At 41.4% G+C, this 20,851-nt stretch overlaps 1 protein-coding gene across 2 annotated transcripts in view; it reads left to right on the top strand.

Annotated features, from left to right (window-relative positions):
• LOC117328942 (NF-X1-type zinc finger protein NFXL1-like) overlaps positions 1 to 20,851 on the top strand; it is a 38,087-nt gene that overhangs the window by 11,383 nt on the left and 5,853 nt on the right. For both annotated transcript variants that reach the window (XR_004533081.1, XM_033886574.1), the window contains exons 6-18: positions 8,654 to 8,832; positions 9,258 to 9,419; positions 9,813 to 9,913; positions 11,912 to 12,026; positions 12,265 to 12,380; positions 12,795 to 12,926; positions 13,498 to 13,588; positions 15,670 to 15,790; positions 17,586 to 17,742; positions 18,323 to 18,436; positions 19,093 to 19,224; positions 20,047 to 20,286; positions 20,578 to 20,775. Coding sequence is in view for 1 of the 2 variants with exons in the window: in XM_033886574.1 (XP_033742465.1) it covers positions 8,654 to 8,832; positions 9,258 to 9,419; positions 9,813 to 9,913; positions 11,912 to 12,026; positions 12,265 to 12,380; positions 12,795 to 12,926; positions 13,498 to 13,588; positions 15,670 to 15,790; positions 17,586 to 17,742; positions 18,323 to 18,436; positions 19,093 to 19,224; positions 20,047 to 20,286; positions 20,578 to 20,775 (1,858 nt within the window). In the remaining variant the exon portion in view is untranslated. The remainder of the gene's footprint in view (positions 1 to 8,653; positions 8,833 to 9,257; positions 9,420 to 9,812; positions 9,914 to 11,911; positions 12,027 to 12,264; positions 12,381 to 12,794; positions 12,927 to 13,497; positions 13,589 to 15,669; positions 15,791 to 17,585; positions 17,743 to 18,322; positions 18,437 to 19,092; positions 19,225 to 20,046; positions 20,287 to 20,577; positions 20,776 to 20,851) is intronic.

Genomic DNA, 20,851 nt, shown 5'->3' with positions numbered 1-20,851 from the left:
TAGCACCAGGACCGTATCCCCATAGCACCAGGACGGTATCCCCATAGCACCAGGACGGTATCCCCATAGCACCAGGACGGTATCCCCATAGCACCAGGACGGTATCCCATAGCACAAGGACGGTATCCCATAGCACCAGGACGGTATCCCCATACCACCAGGACGGTATCCCCATAGCACCAGGACGGTATCCCCATAGCACCAGGACGGTAGCCCCATAGCACCAGGACGATATCCCCATAGCACAAGGACAGTATCCCTATAGCACCAGGACCGTATCCCCATAGCACCAGGACGGTAGCCCATAGCACCAGGACGGTATCCCATAGCACCAGGACAGTATCCCCATAGCACCAGGACGGTATCCCCATAGCACCAGGACGGTATCCCCATAGCACCAGGACGGTATCCCCATAGCACCAGGACGGTATCCCATAGCACCAGGACAGTATCCCCATAGCACCAGGACAGTATCCCCATAGCACCAGGACGGTATCCCCATAGCACCAGGACGGTAGCCCCATAGCACCAGGACGGTATCCCCATAGCACTAGGACGGTATCCCCATAGCACCAGGACGGTATCCCCATAGCACCAGGACGGTATCCCCATAGCACCAGGACGGTATCCCCATAGCACCAGGACTGTATCCCCATAGTATCAGGACGGTATCCCCATAGCACCAGGACGGTATCCCCATAGCACCAGGACGGTATCCCCATAGCACCAGGACGGTATCCCCATAGCACCAGGACGGTATACCCATAGCACCAGGACGGTATCCCCATAGTATCAGGACGGTATCCCCATAGCACCAGGACGGTATCCCTATAGCACCAGGACGGTATCCCCATAGCACAAGGACGGTATCCCATAGCACCAGGACGGTATCCCCATACCACCAGGACGGTATCCCCATAGCACCAGGACGGTATCCCCATAGCACCAGGACGGTATCCCCATAGTATCAGGACGGTATCCCATAGCACCAGGACAGTATCCCCATAGCACCAGGACGGTATCCCCATAGCACCAGGACGATATCCCCATAGCACCAGGACGGTATCCCCATAGTATCAGGACGGTATCCCCATAGCACCAGGACGGTATCCGCATAGCACCAGGACGGTATCCCCATAGCACCAGGACGGTATCCCCATAGCACCAGGACGGTATCCCCATAGTATCAGGACGGTATCCCCATAGCACCAGGACAGTATCCCCATAGCACCAGGACGGTATCCCCATAGCACCAGGACGATATCCCCATAGCACCAGGACGGTATCCCCATAGCACCAGGACGGTATCCCCATAGCACCAGGACGATATCCCCATAGCACCAGGACAGTATCCCCATAGCTCAAAGACGGTATCCCCATAGCACCAGGACAGTATCCCCATAGCACCAGGACAGATCCCCATAGCACCAGGACGGTATCCCCATAGCACCAGGACGATATCCCCATAGCACCAGGACATGCACAGACCTGTCTTTTTCGTAGAGTTCTCGCAGCCCCTATTTCCTCCATATCATTTTCTATTTAAATTTACAGGTGACTATGTATGCATGTCATCATATCTCCACAGGAAATATTTACGACTTTTCAGTTTATTGGTAGAGTTGTGTGTACTGAATGAGAGAATAAGTGATTCTACCAGTATCTAACTAACAAAATTTAACACAAAATCATTGTTTGTTGCTTCATAAATTAAAGAAGGTTATATTCAATCCGAACACATGCCACAATTTTTAGCTCACCTGGCCTGTATAAACCGTGTGTCTGGCCCCCCAGGGGCCTTAGGGGCGGGGCCCAATAGGGGAGATATAGCAAATTCTTTAAAATCCTTCTTCTACTGTAGAAATGAAGGGATTTGATTCATATTTAGTTTGAAGAATCCTTGGGTGAAGGGGAACCAATTTTGTATAAACAATGGGTCTGGCCCTCCCAGGGGCCTTAGGCGCGGGGCCCAATAGGGGAGATATAGCAAATTCTTTGAAATCCTTCTTCTTCTTCTGTAGAAATGAAGGGATTTGATTCATATTTGGTCTGAAGCATCCTTGGGTGAAGGAGAACCAATTTTGTATAAACCGTGGGTCTGGCCCCCCAGGGGCCTGAGGGGCGGGGCCCAATAGGGGAGATATAGCAAATTCTTTGAAATCCTTCTTCTACTGTAGAAATGAAGGGATTTGATTCATATTTGGTCTGAAGCATCCTTGGGTGAAGGGGAACCAATTTTGTATAAACAATGGGTCTGGCCCTCCCAGGGGCCTTAGGGGCGGGGCCCAAAAGGGGAGATATAGCAAATTCTTTGAAATCCTTCTTCTACTGTAGAAATGAAGGGATTTGATTCATATTTGGTCTGAAGCATCCTTGGGTGAAGGGGAACCAATTTTGTATAAACAATGGGTCTGGCCCTCCCAGGGGCCTTAGGGGCGGAGCCCAATAGGGGAAATATAGCAAATTCTTTAAAATCCTTCTTCTTCTGTAGAAATGAAGGGATTTGATTCATATTTGGTCGGAAGCATCCTTGGGTGAAGGAGAACCAATTTTGTATAAACCGTGGGTCTGGCCCCCCAGGGGCCTGAGGGGCGGGGCCCAATAGGGGAGATATAGCAAATTCTTTGAAATCCTTCTTCTACTGTAGAAATGAAGGGATTTGATTCATATTTGGTCTGAAGCATCCTTGGGTGAAGGGGAACCAATTTTGTATAAACGGTGGGTCTGGCCCTCCCAGGGGCCTTAGGGGCGGGGCCCAAAAGGGGAGATATAGCAAATTCTTTGAAATCCTTCTTCTACTGTAGAAATGAAGGGATTTGATTCATATTTGGTCTGAAGCATCCTTGGGTGAAGGGGAACCAATTTTGTATAAACAATGGGTCTGGCCCTCCCAGGGGCCTTAGGGGCGGAGCCCAATAGGGGAAATATAGCAAATTCTTTAAAATCCTTCTTCTTCTGTAGAAATGAAGGGATTTGATTCATATTTGGTCAGAAGCATCCTTGGGTGAAGGAGAACCAATTTTGTATAAACGGTGGGTCTGACCCCACAGGGGCCTTAGGGGCGGGGCCCAATAGGGGAGATATAGCAAATTCTTTGAAATCCTTCTTCTTCTGCAGGAATGAAGGGATTTGATCCATGTTTGGTCTGAAATATCCTTGGGTGAAGGGGAACCAATTTTGTATAAACGGTGGGTCTGGTCTCCCAGGGGCCTGAGGGGCGGGGCCCAATAGGGTAGATATAGCAAATTCTTTGAAATCCTTCTTCTTCTGTAGGAATAAAGGGATTTGATCCATATTTGGTCTGAAATATCCTTGGGTGAAGGGGAACCAATTTTGTATAAACGGTGGGTCTGGCCCCCCCAGTGGCCTTAGAGGTGGGGCCCAATAGTGGAAATATAGCAAATTCTTTAAAATCCTTCTTCTTCTGTAGAAATGAAGGGATTTGATTCATATTTGGTCTGAAGCATCCTTGGGTGAAGGGGAACCAATTTTGTATAAACAATGGGTCTGGCCCTCCCAGGGGCTTGTGGGGTGGGGCCCAATAGGGGAATATAGCTTATTCTTTAAAATCCTTTTTCTTCTGCAGGAATAAAGGGATTTGATCCATGTTTGGTCTGAAGCATCCTTGGGTGAAGCGGAACCAATTTTGTATAAACGGTGGGTCTGGTCTCCCAGGGGCCTGAGGGGCGGGGCCCAATAGGGGAAATAAAGCAAATTCTTTGAAATCCTTCTTCTTCCGTAGGAATAAAGGGATTTGATTCATATTTGGTCTGAAGCATCCTTGGGTGAAGGGGAACCAATTTTGTATAAACCGTGTGTCTGGCCCTCCAGGGGCCTTAGGGGCGGGGCCCAATAGGAGAGATATAGCAAATTCTTTAAAATCCTTCTTCTACTGTAGAAATGAAGGGATTTGATTCATATTTGTTCTGAAGCATCCTTGGGTGAAGGGGAACCAATTTTGTATAAACAATGGGTCTGGCCCTCCCAGGGGCCTTAGGCGCGGGGCCCAATAGGGGAGATATAGCAAATTCTTTGAAATCCTTCTTCTTCTGTAGAAATGAAGGGATTTGATTCATATTTGGTCTGAAGCATCCTTGGGTGAAGGAGAACCAATTTTGTATAAACCGTGGGTCTGGCCCCCCAGGGGCCTGAGGGGCGGGGCCCAATAGGGGAGATATAGCAAATTCTTTGAAATCCTTCTTCTACTGTAGAAATGAAGGGATTTGATTCATATTTGGTCTGAAGCATCCTTGGGTGAAGGGGAACCAATTTTGTGTAAACAATGGGTCTGGCCCTCCCAGGGGCCTTAGGGGCGGGGCCCAAAAGGGGAGATATAGCAAATTCTTTGAAATCCTTCTTCTACTGTAGAAATGAAGGGATTTGATTCATATTTGGTCTGAAGCATCCTTGGGTGAAGGGGAACCAATTTTGTATAAACAATGGGTCTGGCCCTCCCAGGGGCCTTAGGGGCGGAGCCCAATTTGGGAAATATAGCAAATTCTTTGAAATCCTTCTTCTTCTGTAGAAATGAAGGGATTTGATTCATATTTGGTCAGAAGCATCCTTGGGTGAAGGGGAACCAATTTTGTATAAACGGTGGGTCTGGCCCTCCCAGGGGCCTTAGGGGCGGGGCCCAAAAGGGGAGATATAGCAAATTCTTTGAAATCCTTCTTCTACTGTAGAAATGAAGGGATTTGATTCATATTTGGTCTGAAGCATCCTTGGGTGAAGGGGAACCAATTTTGTATAAACAATGGGTCTGGCCCTCCCAGGGGCCTTAGGGGCGGAGCCCAATAGGGGAAATATAGCAAATTCTTTAAAATCCTTCTTCTTCTGTAGAAATGAAGGGATTTGATTCATATTTGGTCGGAAGCATCCTTGGGTGAAGGAGAACCAATTTTGTATAAACGGTGGGTCTGACCCCACAGGGGCCTTAGGGGCGGGGCCCAATAGGGGAGATATAGCAAATTCTTTGAAATCCTTCTTCTTCTGCAGGAATGAAGGGATTTGATCCATGTTTGGTCTGAAATATCCTTGGGTGAAGGGGAACCAATTTTGTATAAACGGTGGGTCTGGTCTCCCAGGGGCCTGAGGGGCGGGGCCCAATAGGGTAGATATAGTAAATTCTTTGAAATCCTTCTTCTTCTGTAGGAATAAAGGGATTTGATCCATATTTGGTCTGAAATATCCTTGGGTGAAGGGGAACCAATTTTGTATAAACGGTGGGTCTGGCCCCCCCAGTGGCCTTAGAGGTGGGGCCCAATAGTGGAAATATAGCAAATTCTTTAAAATCCTTCTTCTTCTGTAGAAATGAAGGGATTTGATTCATATTTGGTCTGAAGCATCCTTGGGTGAAGGGGAACCAATTTTGTATAAACAATGGGTCTGGCCCTCCCAGGGGCTTGTGGGGTGGGGCCCAATAGGGGAATATAGCTTATTCTTTAAAATCCTTTTTCTTCTGCAGGAATAAAGGGATTTGATCCATGTTTGGTCTGAAGCATCCTTGGGTGAAGCGGAACCAATTTTGTATAAACGGTGGGTCTGGTCTCCCAGGGGCCTGAGGGGCGGGGCCCAATAGGGGAAATAAAGCAAATTCTTTGAAATCCTTCTTCTTCAGTAGGAATAAAGGGATTTGATTCATATTTGGTCTGAAGCATCCTTGGGTGAAGGGGAACCAATTTTGTATAAACCGTGTGTCTGGCCCCCCAGGGGCCTTAGGGGCGGGGCCCAATAGGAGAGATATAGCAAATTCTTTAAAATCCTTCTTCTACTGTAGAAATGAAGGGATTTGATTCATATTTGTTCTGAAGCATCCTTGGGTGAAGGGGAACCAATTTTGTATAAACAATGGGTCTGGCCCTCCCAGGGGCCTTAGGCGCGGGGCCCAATAGGGGAGATATAGCAAATTCTTTGAAATCCTTCTTCTTCTGTAGAAATGAAGGGATTTGATTCATATTTGGTCTGAAGCATCCTTGGGTGAAGGAGAACCAATTTTGTATAAACCGTGGGTCTGGCCCCCAGGGGCCTGAGGGGCGGGGCCCAATAGGGGAGATATAGCAAATTCTTTGAAATCCTTCTTCTACTGTAGAAATGAAGGGATTTGATTCATATTTGGTCTGAAGCATCCTTGGGTGAAGGGGAACCAATTTTGTATAAACAATGGGTCTGGCCCTCCCAGGGGCCTTAGGGGCGGGGCCCAATAGGGGAGATATAGCAAATTCTTTGAAATCCTTCTTCTACTGTAGAAATGAAGGGATTTGATTCATATTTGGTCTGAAGCATCCTTGGGTGAAGGGGAACCAATTTTGTATAAACAGTGGGTCTGGCCCTCCCAGGGGCCTTAGGGGCGGAGCCCAATATGGGAAATATAGCAAATTCTTTGAAATCCTTCTTCTTCTGTAGAAATGAAGGGATTTGATTCATATTTGGTCAGAAGCATCCTTGGGTGAAGGAGAACCAATTTTGTATAAATGGTGGGTCTGACCCCACAGGGGCCTTAGGGGCGGGGCCCAATAGGGGAGATATAGCAAATTCTTTGAAATCCTTCTTCTTCTGCAGGAATGAAGGGATTTGATCCATGTTTGGTCTGAAATATCCTTGGGTGAAGCGGAACCAATTTTGTATAAACGGTGGGTCTGGTCTCCCAGGGGCCTGAGGGGTGGGGCCCAATAGGGGAAATAAAGCAAATTCTTTGAAATCCTTCTTCTTCCGTAGGAATAAAGGGATTTGATCCATATTTGGTCTGAAACATCCTTGGGTGAAGGGGAACCAATTTTGTATAAACGGTTGGTCTGGCCCCCCCAGGGGCCTGAGGGGCGGGGCCCAATAGGGTAAATAGGGTTAATCCTTTAAATCGCTACTAGTCATAAAGTTATGAATGAATTTGAACTAAATTTGGTCAGGAACATTCTTGGAAGAAGGGGAACAGAGTTTGTATAAATTTTTAGTCTGAACCCCCAGGGGCCTGAGGGGCGGGGCCAAATAGGGGAAATAGAGATTAGTCTTTAAATCGCTACTAGTCATAAAGTTTTTAATGGATTTTAACTAGATTTGGTCAGGAACATCCTTGGGGGAAGGGGAACAGAGTTTGTATAAATTTTACTCTGAACCCCCAGGGGCCTGAGGGGCCGGGCCAAATAGGGGAAATAGGGTTAATCTTTTAAATCACTACTAGTCATAAAGTTATGAATGAATTAGAACCAAATTTGGTCAGGAACATCCTTGGGAGAAGGGGAACAGAGTTTGTATACATTTTTACTCTGAACCCCCAGGGGCCTGAGGATCGGAGCCAAATAGGGGAAATAGAGATTAGTCTTTAAATCGCTACAAGTCATAAAGTTATGAATGAATTAGAACCAAATTTGGCCAGGAACATTCTTGGGTGGAGGGGAACAGAGTTTGTATAAATTTTACTCTGAACCCCCAGGGGCCTGAGGGGCGGAGTCTAAGAGGGGAAATAGGGGTTAATCCTTTAAATTGCTACTAGTCGTAAAGTTATGAATGAATTTGAACCAAATTTGGTCAGGAACATCCTTGGGAGAAGGGGAACCGTGTTTGTATAAATTTTTACTCTGAACCCCCAGGGGCATTAGGGGCGGGGCCCAATAGGGAAAATAGGGGTTTATCCTATGAATCGCTATTTATCATAAAGTTATGTATGGATTTGAACCAAATTTGGTCTGGAATATCCTTGGGGGGAAGAGGGGAAAGAAAGTTTATTGACTCTGACCCCCAAGGGGCCTGAAGGGTGGGGCCAAATAGGGGAAATAGAGATCTGTCTTTATATCGCTCCTAGTCATAAAGTTTTAAATGGATTTGAACCGAATTTGAATTGGTCAGAAACATCCTTGGTGAAAGGGGAACAGATTTTGCATAAATGGTTACTGTGACCCTCCATCCCATAACTATGTATAACATCGCTGGACATTAAGGGATAAACACAATTCTGATGTAAAAATAGGCCCAAGGGTCTTTCCCCACCCTTAGGGACTTAGTTTCTTCAAACACAATTAGGTTGTAAAAATAATCCATAGGGTATTTCAGTCCCTTAGAGAGTATGTGTATTAACAAATTGAACATGAACAATATCTTGACATTTGGTCAAATCCAACCAGGTGAGCGATACAGGCCCCATGGGCCTCTTGTTTAAATATACTACATTGCTGGAAGTTTATCAACTAATCACAAAGTACATAAAATGGCACTGATTGTATAGAAATGTATATGATAAACAGGTAAATGAAAGAAATATAGCTCCCTATAAACGAAATTAATTTAAAAGATCTCTTACAAAACCAGAAGATACATGCGAAATATAAAGCTGCGGCAGGATGGACTTTCCTCTGGATGTATAAATCATTTATCAATTTTGAATTTCGAGGAAGAAAAGAGAAGTTCAAATATTTGATGATGATAAAGTATGTTATGTTTGGTTTTGTATATAAACATACCACAGGCTATTCTTGTTTTAAATCAAGCATAATTACTTTTGTCGGCGATGTAGTATCGGTAACTCCTGTAAAATACTATAGTTGTATTTGTTATTAGCACTGTATCATAAAGTTTACCAGGTACAGGTCCAGGTCTAATACGTTAAGTTTCAATCTACAAGACTAAAATGCTCTAGCGTACATATAGCATTTCACTGTTACAGTCCGAAGTGTCGGTTGGAGTACAAGCCTTACGAGTGTCCGACTCGCTACATGTGTTTTTGTGGGAAGGAAGAGGACCCCAAATTTGACCCCTGGCTAGTTCCTCACTCCTGTGGTCAGACCTGTGGACGTCAGCTAAAACCAGAATGTGGACACACCTGTCTGCTTCTTTGTCATCCAGGTAATGTGATATCCAATTAATGTCAGGTAGACGCATCTGACTGCTCATGTGATATCCAGGTAATGTCAGGTAGACACACCTGTCTGCTTTTGTGGTATCCAGGTAATGTCAGGTAGACACACCTGTCTGTTCATGTGATATCCAATTAATGTCAGGTAGACACACCTGTCTGTTCATGTGATATCCAGGTAATGTCAGGTAGACACACCAGTCTGTTCATGTGATATCCAATTAATGTCAGGTAGACACATCTGTCTGTTCATGTGTATGTATTTTTTGAAATTTTATTCCATCCTTGAAAAATAGAGGCGGTAGCATCCACTTAATAAGATCCTTTACCCCTTGCTATGAAACAAAATAACAAAATGTTCAAAACACAAATTTCAGGAAATACATATTTTTTTTTGTTTTCTGTTTTCTTGCAGGTCCATGTCCTCCATGTCCTAAGACAGTCAGGACGCCATGTTACTGTGGTAAGAAGGCACCTGTTGTCCGAAGATGTAGCGCTAAAACCTGGTCTTGTGGTCAGCCTTGTGGCCAGACTCTGACTTGTGGCCAGCATAAATGTCAACAGCCATGTCATGCGGGTAAGAGTTGTTCTGTCAGAGACAGAGTAATACTAATCAAGTAGTATGAAGTCTATCATAATATGAAAATTATTGTGTGCATCATAACTTTACTTTGTGACCGCAAAACATAACCTTTTCTATACCTGTCAACTTTCAGAAATTGAAATGTGGGAGAGAGTGTGTGGAACAGCGTTTTCGACTTTTCAGCTGACTTGTTTTACGTCGATCATTGTTGAAATTATATTGGATAGTATTTAAACATAAAAAAGGACACAATAGTCTCTTATTAATTACATGGTTTATTTAAAGGTAATTAATATGAAGACAACACATCCAAAAATACTTATCAATATATCATACCAATTTCATGATTATTGCTTTATAGCCAATTTCATTTTTTTTATTTCACAGGCGAGTGTGCCTCATGTCCTAAAACCAGTGAACAGAAATGTCATTGTGGAAAGTTGACATCAGTACGACCATGTGCTACCCCGCAGTGGCAGTGTCAACAGGTAGGAATAACTTAGCTTCACAGGTAACTGGAGACTAGGGTGGCTTACCTGGAGGCTGGGGTGGCTTACCTGGAGGTTGGGGTGGCTTACCTGGAGGCTGGGGTGGCTTACCTGGAGGTTGGGGTGGCTTACCTGGAGGTTGGGGTTGCTTACCTGGAGACTGGGGTGGCTTACCTGGAGGTTGGGGTGGCTTACCTGGAGGCTGTGGTGGCTTATCTGGAGGCGGGGGTGGCTTACCTGGAGACTAGGGTGGCTTATCTGGAGGCTGGGGTGGCTTACCTGGAGACTAGGGTGGCTTACCTGGAGGTTGGGGTGGCTTACCTGGAGGCTGGGGTGGCTTACCTGGAGACTGGGGTGGCTTACCTGGAGGTTGGGGTGGCTTATCTGGAGGCTGGGGTGGCTTACCTGGAGACTGGGGTGGCTTACCTGGAGGCTGGGGTGGCTTACCTGGAGACTGGGGTGGCTTACCTGGAGGCTGGGGTGGCTTACCTGGAGGCTGGGGTGGCTTACCTGGAGGCTGGGGTGGCTTACCTGGAAGTTTGGGTGGCATAGTGACAAAGAAGTGAGTGTACTGTGTAGTTACGAGTCACCATGTGGATGTTCTAAAGAGAGAATATTTGTTGTGGATATTTTGGGATGGAGGAAACAAACCTGGATATTCTAGATCAAGAGTTTTAGTGTAGAAGACAAACCTGGATATTCTAGATCAAGAGTTTTAGTGTAGAAGACAAACCTGGATATTCTAGATCAGGAGTTGTGTAGGAGACAAACCAGGATATTCTAGATCAGGAGTTTTAGTGTAGGAGACAAACCTGGTTATTCTAGATCAGGAGTTTTAGTGTAGGAGACAAACCTGGATATTCTAGATCAGGAGTTAGTGTAGGAGACAAATCTAGTTATTCTAGATTAGGAGTTTTAGTGTAGGAGACAAACCTGGATATTCTAGATCAGTATTTAGTGTAGAAGACAAACCTGGATATTCTAGATCAGGAGTTAGTGTTGGAGACAAATCTAGTTATTCTAGATTAGGAGTTTTAGTGTAGGAGACAAACCTGGATATTCTAGATCAGTATTTAGTGAAGAAGACAAACCTGGATATTCTAGATCAGGAGTCTTAGTGTAGAAACCTAGATATTCTAGATCAGTATTTAGTGTAGGAGACAAACCTGGATATTCTAGATCAGGGGTTTTAGTGTAGGAGACAAACCTGGATATTCTTGATCAGGAGTTTTAGTGTAGGAGACAAACCTGGATATTCTAGATCAGGAGTTTTAGTGTAGGAGACAGACCTGGATATTCTAGATCAGGAGTTTTAGTGTAGAAGACAAACCTGGTTATTCTAGATCAGGAGTTTTAGTGTAGGAGACAAACCTGGATATTCTAGATCAGGAGTTTTAGTGTAGGAGACAAACCTGGATATTCTAGATCAGGAGTTTTAGTGTAGGAGACAAACCTGGGTATTCTTGATCAGGAGTTTTAGTGTTGGAGACAAATCTAGTTATTCTAGATCAGGAGTTTTAGTGTAGGAGACAAACCTGGATATTCTAGATCAGTATTTAGTGTAGAAGATAAACCTGGATATTCTAGATCAGTAGTTTAGTGTAGAAGACAAACCTGGTTATTCTAGATCAGGAGTTTTAGTGTAGAAGACAAACCAGGATATTCTAGATCAGGAGTTAGTATAGGAGAGAACTATAGAGGATTTACAACAGTTATTAGTCAATATAGAAATGAGGGTCTTGTTCTATTTCAATTGAAATGAAATGAACAGTTTTGAAGAGCCTCCTTCCAATGCAATTACTAAAAGTATTTATTATTGAGTAAGGAAGCAGTAAATGTCAGCATTAATTGGATACAGTATCAGAGTTGAATATGTAGAACCAGTGTTGTACCACATGTGTTGTAATGTCCTGACTCTCAAATCAGACATGGCATATGGGTCACTTGAAATGTCTGTCATATGTTGATAATGGTAAAACACCATGCTCTCTTCAATAGGCTTGTGGGAAACGACTGAACTGTGGAAGCCATGTTTGTGAAAGAAGTTGTCATGGAGATGTTTGTGGTTCATGTCCCAGGGCAGGGGCAAGGACATGTCCATGTGAAAAGACAGGTAAAACTGAAGACAAAAGCTGAAAAGACTGTGTCGCTTAAAATATTTGTCATTTGACATACTGTTTTATATTTACTTCATTGACAATTAAAATATCTTTCTTATCAATTAGATATTTATTGATCTTTCATGAAAGTTAACATCTGTAGCTATCTGCAAGTTATCATTTGTTAGAAAATTGAAATATTAATGATTAAAAATGGAGGAATGAATATGAAACAACTGTTCAACATTGCAGAATACATGTTGCCATGTACAGAAGATGTCCCAACTTGTGGTGATACCTGTGGTAAGATGTTGGACTGTGGAATACACAACTGTTCACAACGCTGTCATGTAGGCCCATGTGGAACAGTATGTATTGTCATAGAAGGACTGTCTGGAAAAAAGTTCTTTTAAGCAGTAATCAAATAATGAACTAAACATTTATTAGAATATGGGAATATTTTGAAATTTCAAGTAAACGGATTTATTGATGATATAAGGTATGAGTTACAAATATTCAAATTGGATATGTGAGGTTGGTGTGGGGTTTTTTTTGTTTTTGTTTTGTTTTTTTTTTTTGGGGGGGGGGGCTTTATTCTGAAATGTATGTTCTTACTCACAGGTTTTTATTCAGTCAGTATTACTTTATTACACTGCTGATATAACGCTCAGTTTTACTGTATTACACTGGTGGTCAGTATTACTGTATTACACTGGTGATATCATATAACACTCAGTATTACTGTATTACACCGGAGATCTAAAAGTGATTTATCTTTACAGTGTCGACAGATGATTAAGAAGAAATGCCGATGTGGGCAGAAGCAGAAAGAAATTCCTTGCTGCAAGGAGTATCTGTGTGACACAAAATGTAGTAACGGAAGAGACTGTGGCAGACATCAATGTAAGAGAAAGGTATGTATTTGTGGTAGACATCAGTGTTAGAGGAAGGTTTGTATCTGTGGTAGACATCAGTGTTAGAGGAAGGTTTGTATCTGTGGTAGACATCAGTGTTAGAGGAAGGTTTGTATCTGTTGTAGACATCAGTGTAAGGGGAGGTATGTATCTGTGGTAGACATCAGTGTTAGAGGAAGGTTTGTATCTGTTGTAGACATCAGTGTAAGGGGAATGTTTGTATCTGTGGTAGACATCAGTGTTAGAGGAAGGTTTGTATCTGTGGCCGACATCAGTGTTAGAGGAAGGTTTGTATCGGTGGTAGACATCAGTGTATGGGGAAGGTATGTATCTTTACTGTGTATGTGAATTTCATGTGAAGGTATTTTGCCGGTGTAGGTGTGTTGGCCTTTCCCATTACTGGATTCTATCAAATTTTTATGATATAACTATTCTTACTTGGACTTTATTGAAAATGATACAATAATTCACTGAACATTTCTCTAGACCTCTAGGGCTTTTATATGTATCTGCTATTATAGAATTTTATATGTAAAGACCAGAACTGTATGTTATGTTATGTATGTTTCAGTGCTGTGATGGTAACTGTCCCTCCTGTGAACAAACTTGTGGTAAACTACTTGGATGTAAAAACCACAAGTGTTCCAGTCGCTGTCACAAAGGTACAATATCACAAAGCATGTCGAAAACGGGAAAGAGGAAAATTAATCCATAACAGTAGGATTTATTTTTTAACTATTGCTAGTTTATATGATAACTATTCAACAGCTGAATTTAATGTATGTTTATAATATGTAAATATAAAAGATATATAGTCCTGTCCTTCTACAGCTAACCTTTCTCAATTGTAAGTGTGCTCTCCCTTCTCTATTATAATTACTTATTTACGTAGCTCATTACCACTGTGTGCTATTCCTCTCTATCGTAATTACTTATTTACGTAAGTCATTACTGCTGTGTGTCATCCCTCTCTATCGTAATTACTTATTTACGTAACTCATTACCGCTGTGTGCTATCCCTTCTCTATCGTAATTACTTATTTACGTAACTCATTACCGCTGTGTGTTATCCCTCTATCCTAATTACTTATTTATGTAACTCATTACCGCTGTGTGCTATCCCTTCTCTATCGTAATTACTTATTTACGTAACTCATTACCACTGTGCACTATCCCTCTCTATCGTAATTACTTATTTACGTAACTCATTACCACTGTGTCATCCCTCTATCCTAATTACTTTTTTATGTAACTCATTACCACTGTGTCATCCCCTCTCTATCGTAATTACTTATTTATGTAACTCATTACCACTGTGTGTCATCCCCTCTCTATCGTAATTACTTATTTATGTAACTCATTACCACTGTGTGTCATCCCCTCTTTATCGTAATTACTTATCTGTGTAACTCAGTACCACTGTGTGTCATCCCCTCTTTATCGTAATTACTTATCTGTGTAACTCAGTACCACTGTGTGTCATCCCCTCTTTATCGTAATTACTAATCTGTGTAACTCAGTACCACTGTGTGTCATCCCCTCTTTATCGTAATTACTTATTTATGTAACTCATTACCACTGTGTGTCATCCCCTCTCTATCGTAATTACTTATTTATGTAACTCATTACCACTGTGTGTCATCCCCTCTTTATCGTAATTACTTATCTGTGTAACTCAGTACCACTGTGTGTCATCCCCTCTCTATCGTAATTACTTATTTATGTAACTCAGTACCACTGTGTGTCATCCCCTCTTTATCGTAATTACTTATTTATGTAACTCATTACCACTGTGTGTCATCCCCTCTCTATCGTAATTACTTATTTATGTAACTCATTACCACTGTGTGTCATCCCCTCTTTATCGTAATTACTTATTTATGTAACTCATTACCACTGTGTGTCATCCCCTCTTTATCGTAATTACTTATCTGTGTAACTCAGTACCACTGTGTGTCATCCCCTCTTTATCGTAATTACTTATCTGTGTAACTCAGTACCACTGTGTGTCATCCCCTCTTTATCGTAATTACTTATCTGTGTAACTCAGTACCACTGTGTGTCATCCCCTCTTTATCGTAATTACTTATCTGTGTAACTCAGTACCACTGTGTGTCATCCCCTCTTTATCGTAATTACTTATTTATGTAACTCATTACCACTGTGTGTCATCCCCTCTTTATCGTAATTACTTATCTGTGTAACTCAGTACCACTGTGTGTCATCCCCTCTCTATCGTAATTACTTATTTATGTAACTCATTACCACTGTGTGTCATCCCCTCTCTATCGTAATTACTTATTTATGTAACTCAGTACCACTGTGTGTCATCCCCTCTTTATCGTAATTACTTATTTATGTAACTCATTACCACTGTGTGTCATCCCCTCTCTATCGTAATTACTTATTTATGTAACTCATTACCACTGTGTGTCATCCCCTCTTTATCGTAATTACTTATTTATGTAACTCATTACCACTGTGTGTCATCCCCTCTTTATCGTAATTACTTATCTGTGTAACTCAGTACCACTGTGTGTCATCCCCTCTCTATCGTAATTACTTATTTATGTAACTCATTACCACTGTGTGTCATCCCCTCTCTATCATAATTACTAATCTGTGTAACTCAGTACCACTGTGTGTCATCCCCTCTCTATCGTAATTACTTATTTATGTAACTCATTACCACTGTTTGTTTTCCCCTATCATAATTACTTACTTATTAAGTAACTCGTTACAGGTGCTTGCTATCCTTGTCCTCTCACTGTGGAGATCACCTGTTTCTGTAAGGCCACACGGATCACAGTTCCCTGTGGTAGAGAGAAGTTTACTAAGCCGCCCAGGTGTAAACAATCGTGCAGGTAATACTATTGAACCACAATGATAGATGAAATAGAGGGATAATTCAGAATGTGATGTTTCAACTTTCTATGAGTTGTTTTTTTATGTTTATGTTTTAATTATGGATAATGGGGAAAACAGGTCAAACTTTGATTCTGGTATATATGTGTATATAGACAGTAGTGTAGACGACAATCTGTGTACCACTTGTGTCAGCAGTAAGTTATTGTTAATTTTATTAGCTGTGTGATATCTTTCTCCAAAGACTCACAAGTTTAAGAGGACTTACGTAAACACGTAGGAACCTGTTTCATTAGATTTATTCTTAGTTCTTATCCTACCATATACAGTGGACCCTCGATAATCCGAACACCTTCGTTCCCAGCCCAAACCGTCCGGATTACGAGTTTTCCGGACTACCGAATTTCGTCTACCAGGTCAAAAAAAATTGTTGTGTAAGAGTTATCTCCCTTGACTCTATACAATACGGGACATTTTAATGACGTTTCATAAACACGTCTAATTGTCAGTCTTTTAAAAAAATAAATATATTTATGTTCTTTATATGATTCTTGTTTTCTTTTATTTTGTAGAAACTAAAAAATAAACAATGTTTTTAAAAGAACATGTGAAGTGAAAGTTGTTTTATTGATAGCGGGAATATGTGACCTACAAACAACACACATGGGTTACGTCCCAGAGGTTCACAAACGAGTAGAAATTACAAACGTTAAATACCTGAAATGAAAGACACTTAACAATGTGACACTTACTGATGTAAATCAGCGGTATCTGACGACTTATTAGTGTGTAATTAACCCGGTTCTTGTGATCACTGCTTAATACGTAAATGTACCATGTGTGTAATTAATAACATGCATCTTTCAATGAGTCGTCATTACACGTAACGGTGTTACAAGCCGATATCCTTGTTTACCCAATACAATTGTTAGTGATGTTAATTACCGATAATAAATTTATTACATGTATTTGTGATTGATTAAGTATCGTATCACATACTGTATGTTAGTGAATTAATTATTGCTAACTACGAAAAAGCACTATGTAAAATAACTATAATAGATATTGTACGTCAAGTTGATCAAAGCAAGACCAGTCTACACTGTAAAACCCTTTAATACTGTAGCATTTAGGTCGATCGTAAGGAAAAGCAATGTACCGTTATAAAAACAGAGCTACATTGTAACACAGGTAAACACCCGGGGCTATGACCTGGCAGCGGTCGCTATGACTACGCAGTGTCAAGCGATAGTCTGTACAGCTGTCGACACGGGTGACTTGCCCGACATTTTTCTCTCCTCGTGGTGAAAAAATCGTCCGGATTATCGGGGGAAATTTACTAATGAAAAGTACTTTCCGTTCCCAAAATGGTCTTCCGGAATCGGAAACCGAATTTCCGGACTGGTGAGTACAAATAACGTTACGGAAATCCGTTCCCGTGCTATTCCGTCCGGACTGCGAGTTTTCCGGACTATCGGCGTCCGGATTATCGCGGGTCCACTGTATAACAATGTCTGTGAAATCTAGATAATGATATTTCTAGTAGAATTGAAATGGTGAGAAATTGCTATGTCTATGGTAAGGTATTCCAGTGCTGGTATTACATTTCAGACTTTAGTCTGAAGGGATCTGCAGATGTTCATTCAGGACTTGAAAGTTTTTGTGAGAAAATAATATAAGATCCTTATTAAGTGGGCCTTATTTCATAAACCAATAACTCTGGCCAAACTGTTTTAAAGTACTACACAAACAGCCCTAGCTAGCCAGTTTATTAATAACTTGTGCTTTTTGTAGACTTCCTCCAAAGTGTCATCACCCCGAGCAGATACCCCACCGCTGCCACTTTGGTGACTGTCCACCCTGCCGTTTGATGTGTGCCAAGGTTCATAAATGTGGCCATATTTGTCCCGTAGGTTGTCACACAGCAATCAGGGTCAAGGTCAAAGATAATGTAAGTACAATATTACCAAAGTGAAGGACATTGCTTTTTAGCTCACTGGTTACGAGTAACCGAGAGCTAATGCTGTCACCCCGGCGTCGGCGTCCCACCCCAAAACTTTAAAGTTTCTGGGGTAAGTATTTGGAAAGCTTGTAAGTCCAAAAGTATACACCTCATGCCCTTCTAAATTGGTTTATACGTTCATTAGAGGTCTAGGAGTGATGTTATGGCAAATCATGCCGAAAAGAATACGATTTTTTTGCATTTAACCATTTTGTGGACTTACTTTTTTTGACACAAAAACTCACTTTAAAGTTTTTTGACACAAAAACTCACTTTAAAGATTTTAGGGCTTAGTTTTGAAAAGCTTGTAAGTACATACATAAAATATGAATGCATATTGTGATTGCTGCTGCTGGTGAGCTTGCACTTGTTCTTTTCTTCATGAAAGTTTTTCTTGAAAAATAACTAAAGTACATTACAAAAAAAATAAAATATTTTTGATGTTTTTAGTGCTGTGAGTATACAATACATGAGATAACCTTGTCGGCTGACATGGCTGGCTTTCCACACCTGTACTGTTGTGTTGTAGGTACCAAGAGCAGGCCCCTGGGAAGGTCGCCCTACAGTTAGGGATGAAATTGTGGAGAAAATATGTCCTCCATGTCTGGTCCCTGTGTCTGTTACTTGCCTTGGTGGACATGAGGTATGTGTACATTCTTTACAAAGGCAAATACTTGTCTTTATACCAACAGTAATGAAGATGGTTGAAATTTGAGGGGAGGGTTATACTAGAAACAATTTCAATGGAACTATGTACACATGTTATTCATGATGTGTTATACCAGAGTTATAGCCCTTTATGCTACAATAAGTGAGACATACTAGCTACATACTAGCTACAGACTAGCTACTCCTAGTTTACCACCTTCAATAAAACTATACAGGAATATGTAAAGGTGTGCATGCATTAGTATTTTTGTAGTTTTTTTTTTAGAAATTTTGGTTGCCAGGGTAACCATGTCACTATTCACAGGTATTGTAATATGGCCAACAGCTCATCAGTCCTTTGATCAATTTTATTCAAACTTGGGTCAAGTGGTGTAACTTATTAATGTCAACTCTTTAGACATCAAGTGTTTTCAGAACCGTTACTAATGGAAACATAATGGAGGCTTCTAATTGGTCATCATTTTCTTAGACAATAGATGAAATTTGGTTGGCATGGTTGCAAATGAGATGGTTTTAGCCATTTGCTTATGATTCTAGTTTTGTTTGTTTTTGCTGTTTGTTATTTTCACTTTTCCACTCATATTCAAGTTCATTACTTTCCTCATTATGCATCTTGTGATTGATTTTCAGACTTGCAACATTCCATGTTTCAAGGCAAAGCCAGATTCTTGTCTTAGACCCTGTGGAAGACAGCTGTCTTGTGGAAACCACACCTGTTCTCTGAATTGTCACCAAGTACAGGGGGTGACAGACAACATACAGGTGAGGTGTTATTTCCAGGTAACATGCACTTCCTAACCATATGATCTGATGAACATGAAGAGAAATGTATACAAAGGACATTTTATCTTACTCCATAATCAGATATATGATATACACACACCAACTAGATATATAGTGGATACATAGGTTACACTCTGACTAGGACTTTGATACAAATGCCTCTGCTCAGTTGTAAAGACAGGGTGATAAATAGTATGATAATAAAAACAGACTTGATCCTTTGGGCCTGAGAGTCATTTGTAATGTTTGGAAGAAAAGGGTAGCTTCCTTTGGAAATGGCCTCAGAGGGATAACTTTAAATTGGAATTAAAATGTTTGAACGCCTACTCCTCATGAATATATGATCAGGAGTCAACCATTATCACACAGCATACTTTGAATCAGAGAATAAGTTGTACACACACACACACACACATATATATATATAATAAACATAATGTCATCCTTGGAAGATAAAAACTTAAAACTAGGATTAAAATTGGGATTTCTTTTGTAACATCTATCCTTTAAACATTATTGGAGTTTATAAAGGGAAATTTCTTCTCTCTATTACTTTAACATATTGCAGACAGTCTAGCAGCGGGAAGAGTTCATGGGATTTAGATGAGCCCTGATTTAAAACTTCATGCAGAGTAGATTATATAGGTAGATTATATAGGTGTAGGGTTACAACATGCCGTGGATGTTAAGTGAGAGTGAAATTGTTGATCTGTCCCTGGTCTTAAGACAAATTGACGATCCCTGTCTCACTCTGGGAGATTTTAGAACAGGAAGAGTTTATGTGTTTTGTTTAATCTACAGGCTGGTGAGACTTGTGAGGTTTGTGAGTCTCACTGTTTGAAGCCCCGCCCCAAGGGTTGTTCTCATGACTGTACACTCCTGAAGTGTCACACTGGAGACTGCCCACCATGCCAACAGATGAACCGTATGCGGTGCCACTGTGAACTGACTGTACAACACATCAACTGTGATATGTGGTTGAAGGCAGACCAGGCCACAAAAGACACAATGAGGTCTTGTAAAGGAGCGTGTCCAAAAAATGTAAGTTCTCACTGTAATACCACCTTTATTTACCCCCTGTGACAGAGCTGTGATTTCAAGTCTAAACATATATGCTAATCCTGTATTTTCTATGAATAACATTTTGTCCATATTCAATGTACAAACCTCCTGGACTTACGATGTTAACTCGGTGAAAAAACAGCAAATGATAAATAAATTTGTTTTTTACCCCAAACGAGTATCTAGATATTACTCTTATTTTGGATTGATATCAGACTATTATACTATACTTCATCATCACTAGATGATATACCGATTATCTCCCCCTAGATGCCATGTGGCCATGTGTGTGGTGTCTCCTGTCATGCGGGACTCTGTCCACGGATCGGTTTGTGTGAAAAGAAAGTCACTATGAGATGTAAGTGTCGCAGTAGGAAGCAGGAACTGGTGTGTAAAAACGTGCCAGACCGCCAGGCAAAGCTGGAATGTAACGAGGCTTGTCAGAAGGAAAAAGAGAGGAAGAAAAAGGTAAATAAAATGAAACATTCATTCTTATTAAGTGTTTTTAATTTTTGGTTTAACTTATATTGATTCTTGATACAAT

The sequence above is a fragment of the Pecten maximus genome, chromosome 6 (genome assembly GCF_902652985.1).
Source record: "Pecten maximus chromosome 6, xPecMax1.1, whole genome shotgun sequence".
Taxonomy (NCBI): Eukaryota; Metazoa; Mollusca; class Bivalvia; order Pectinida; family Pectinidae; genus Pecten; species Pecten maximus.
Note: the sequence above shows the minus strand (reverse complement) of the source record. Positions and strands in the feature narration are given on the sequence as shown.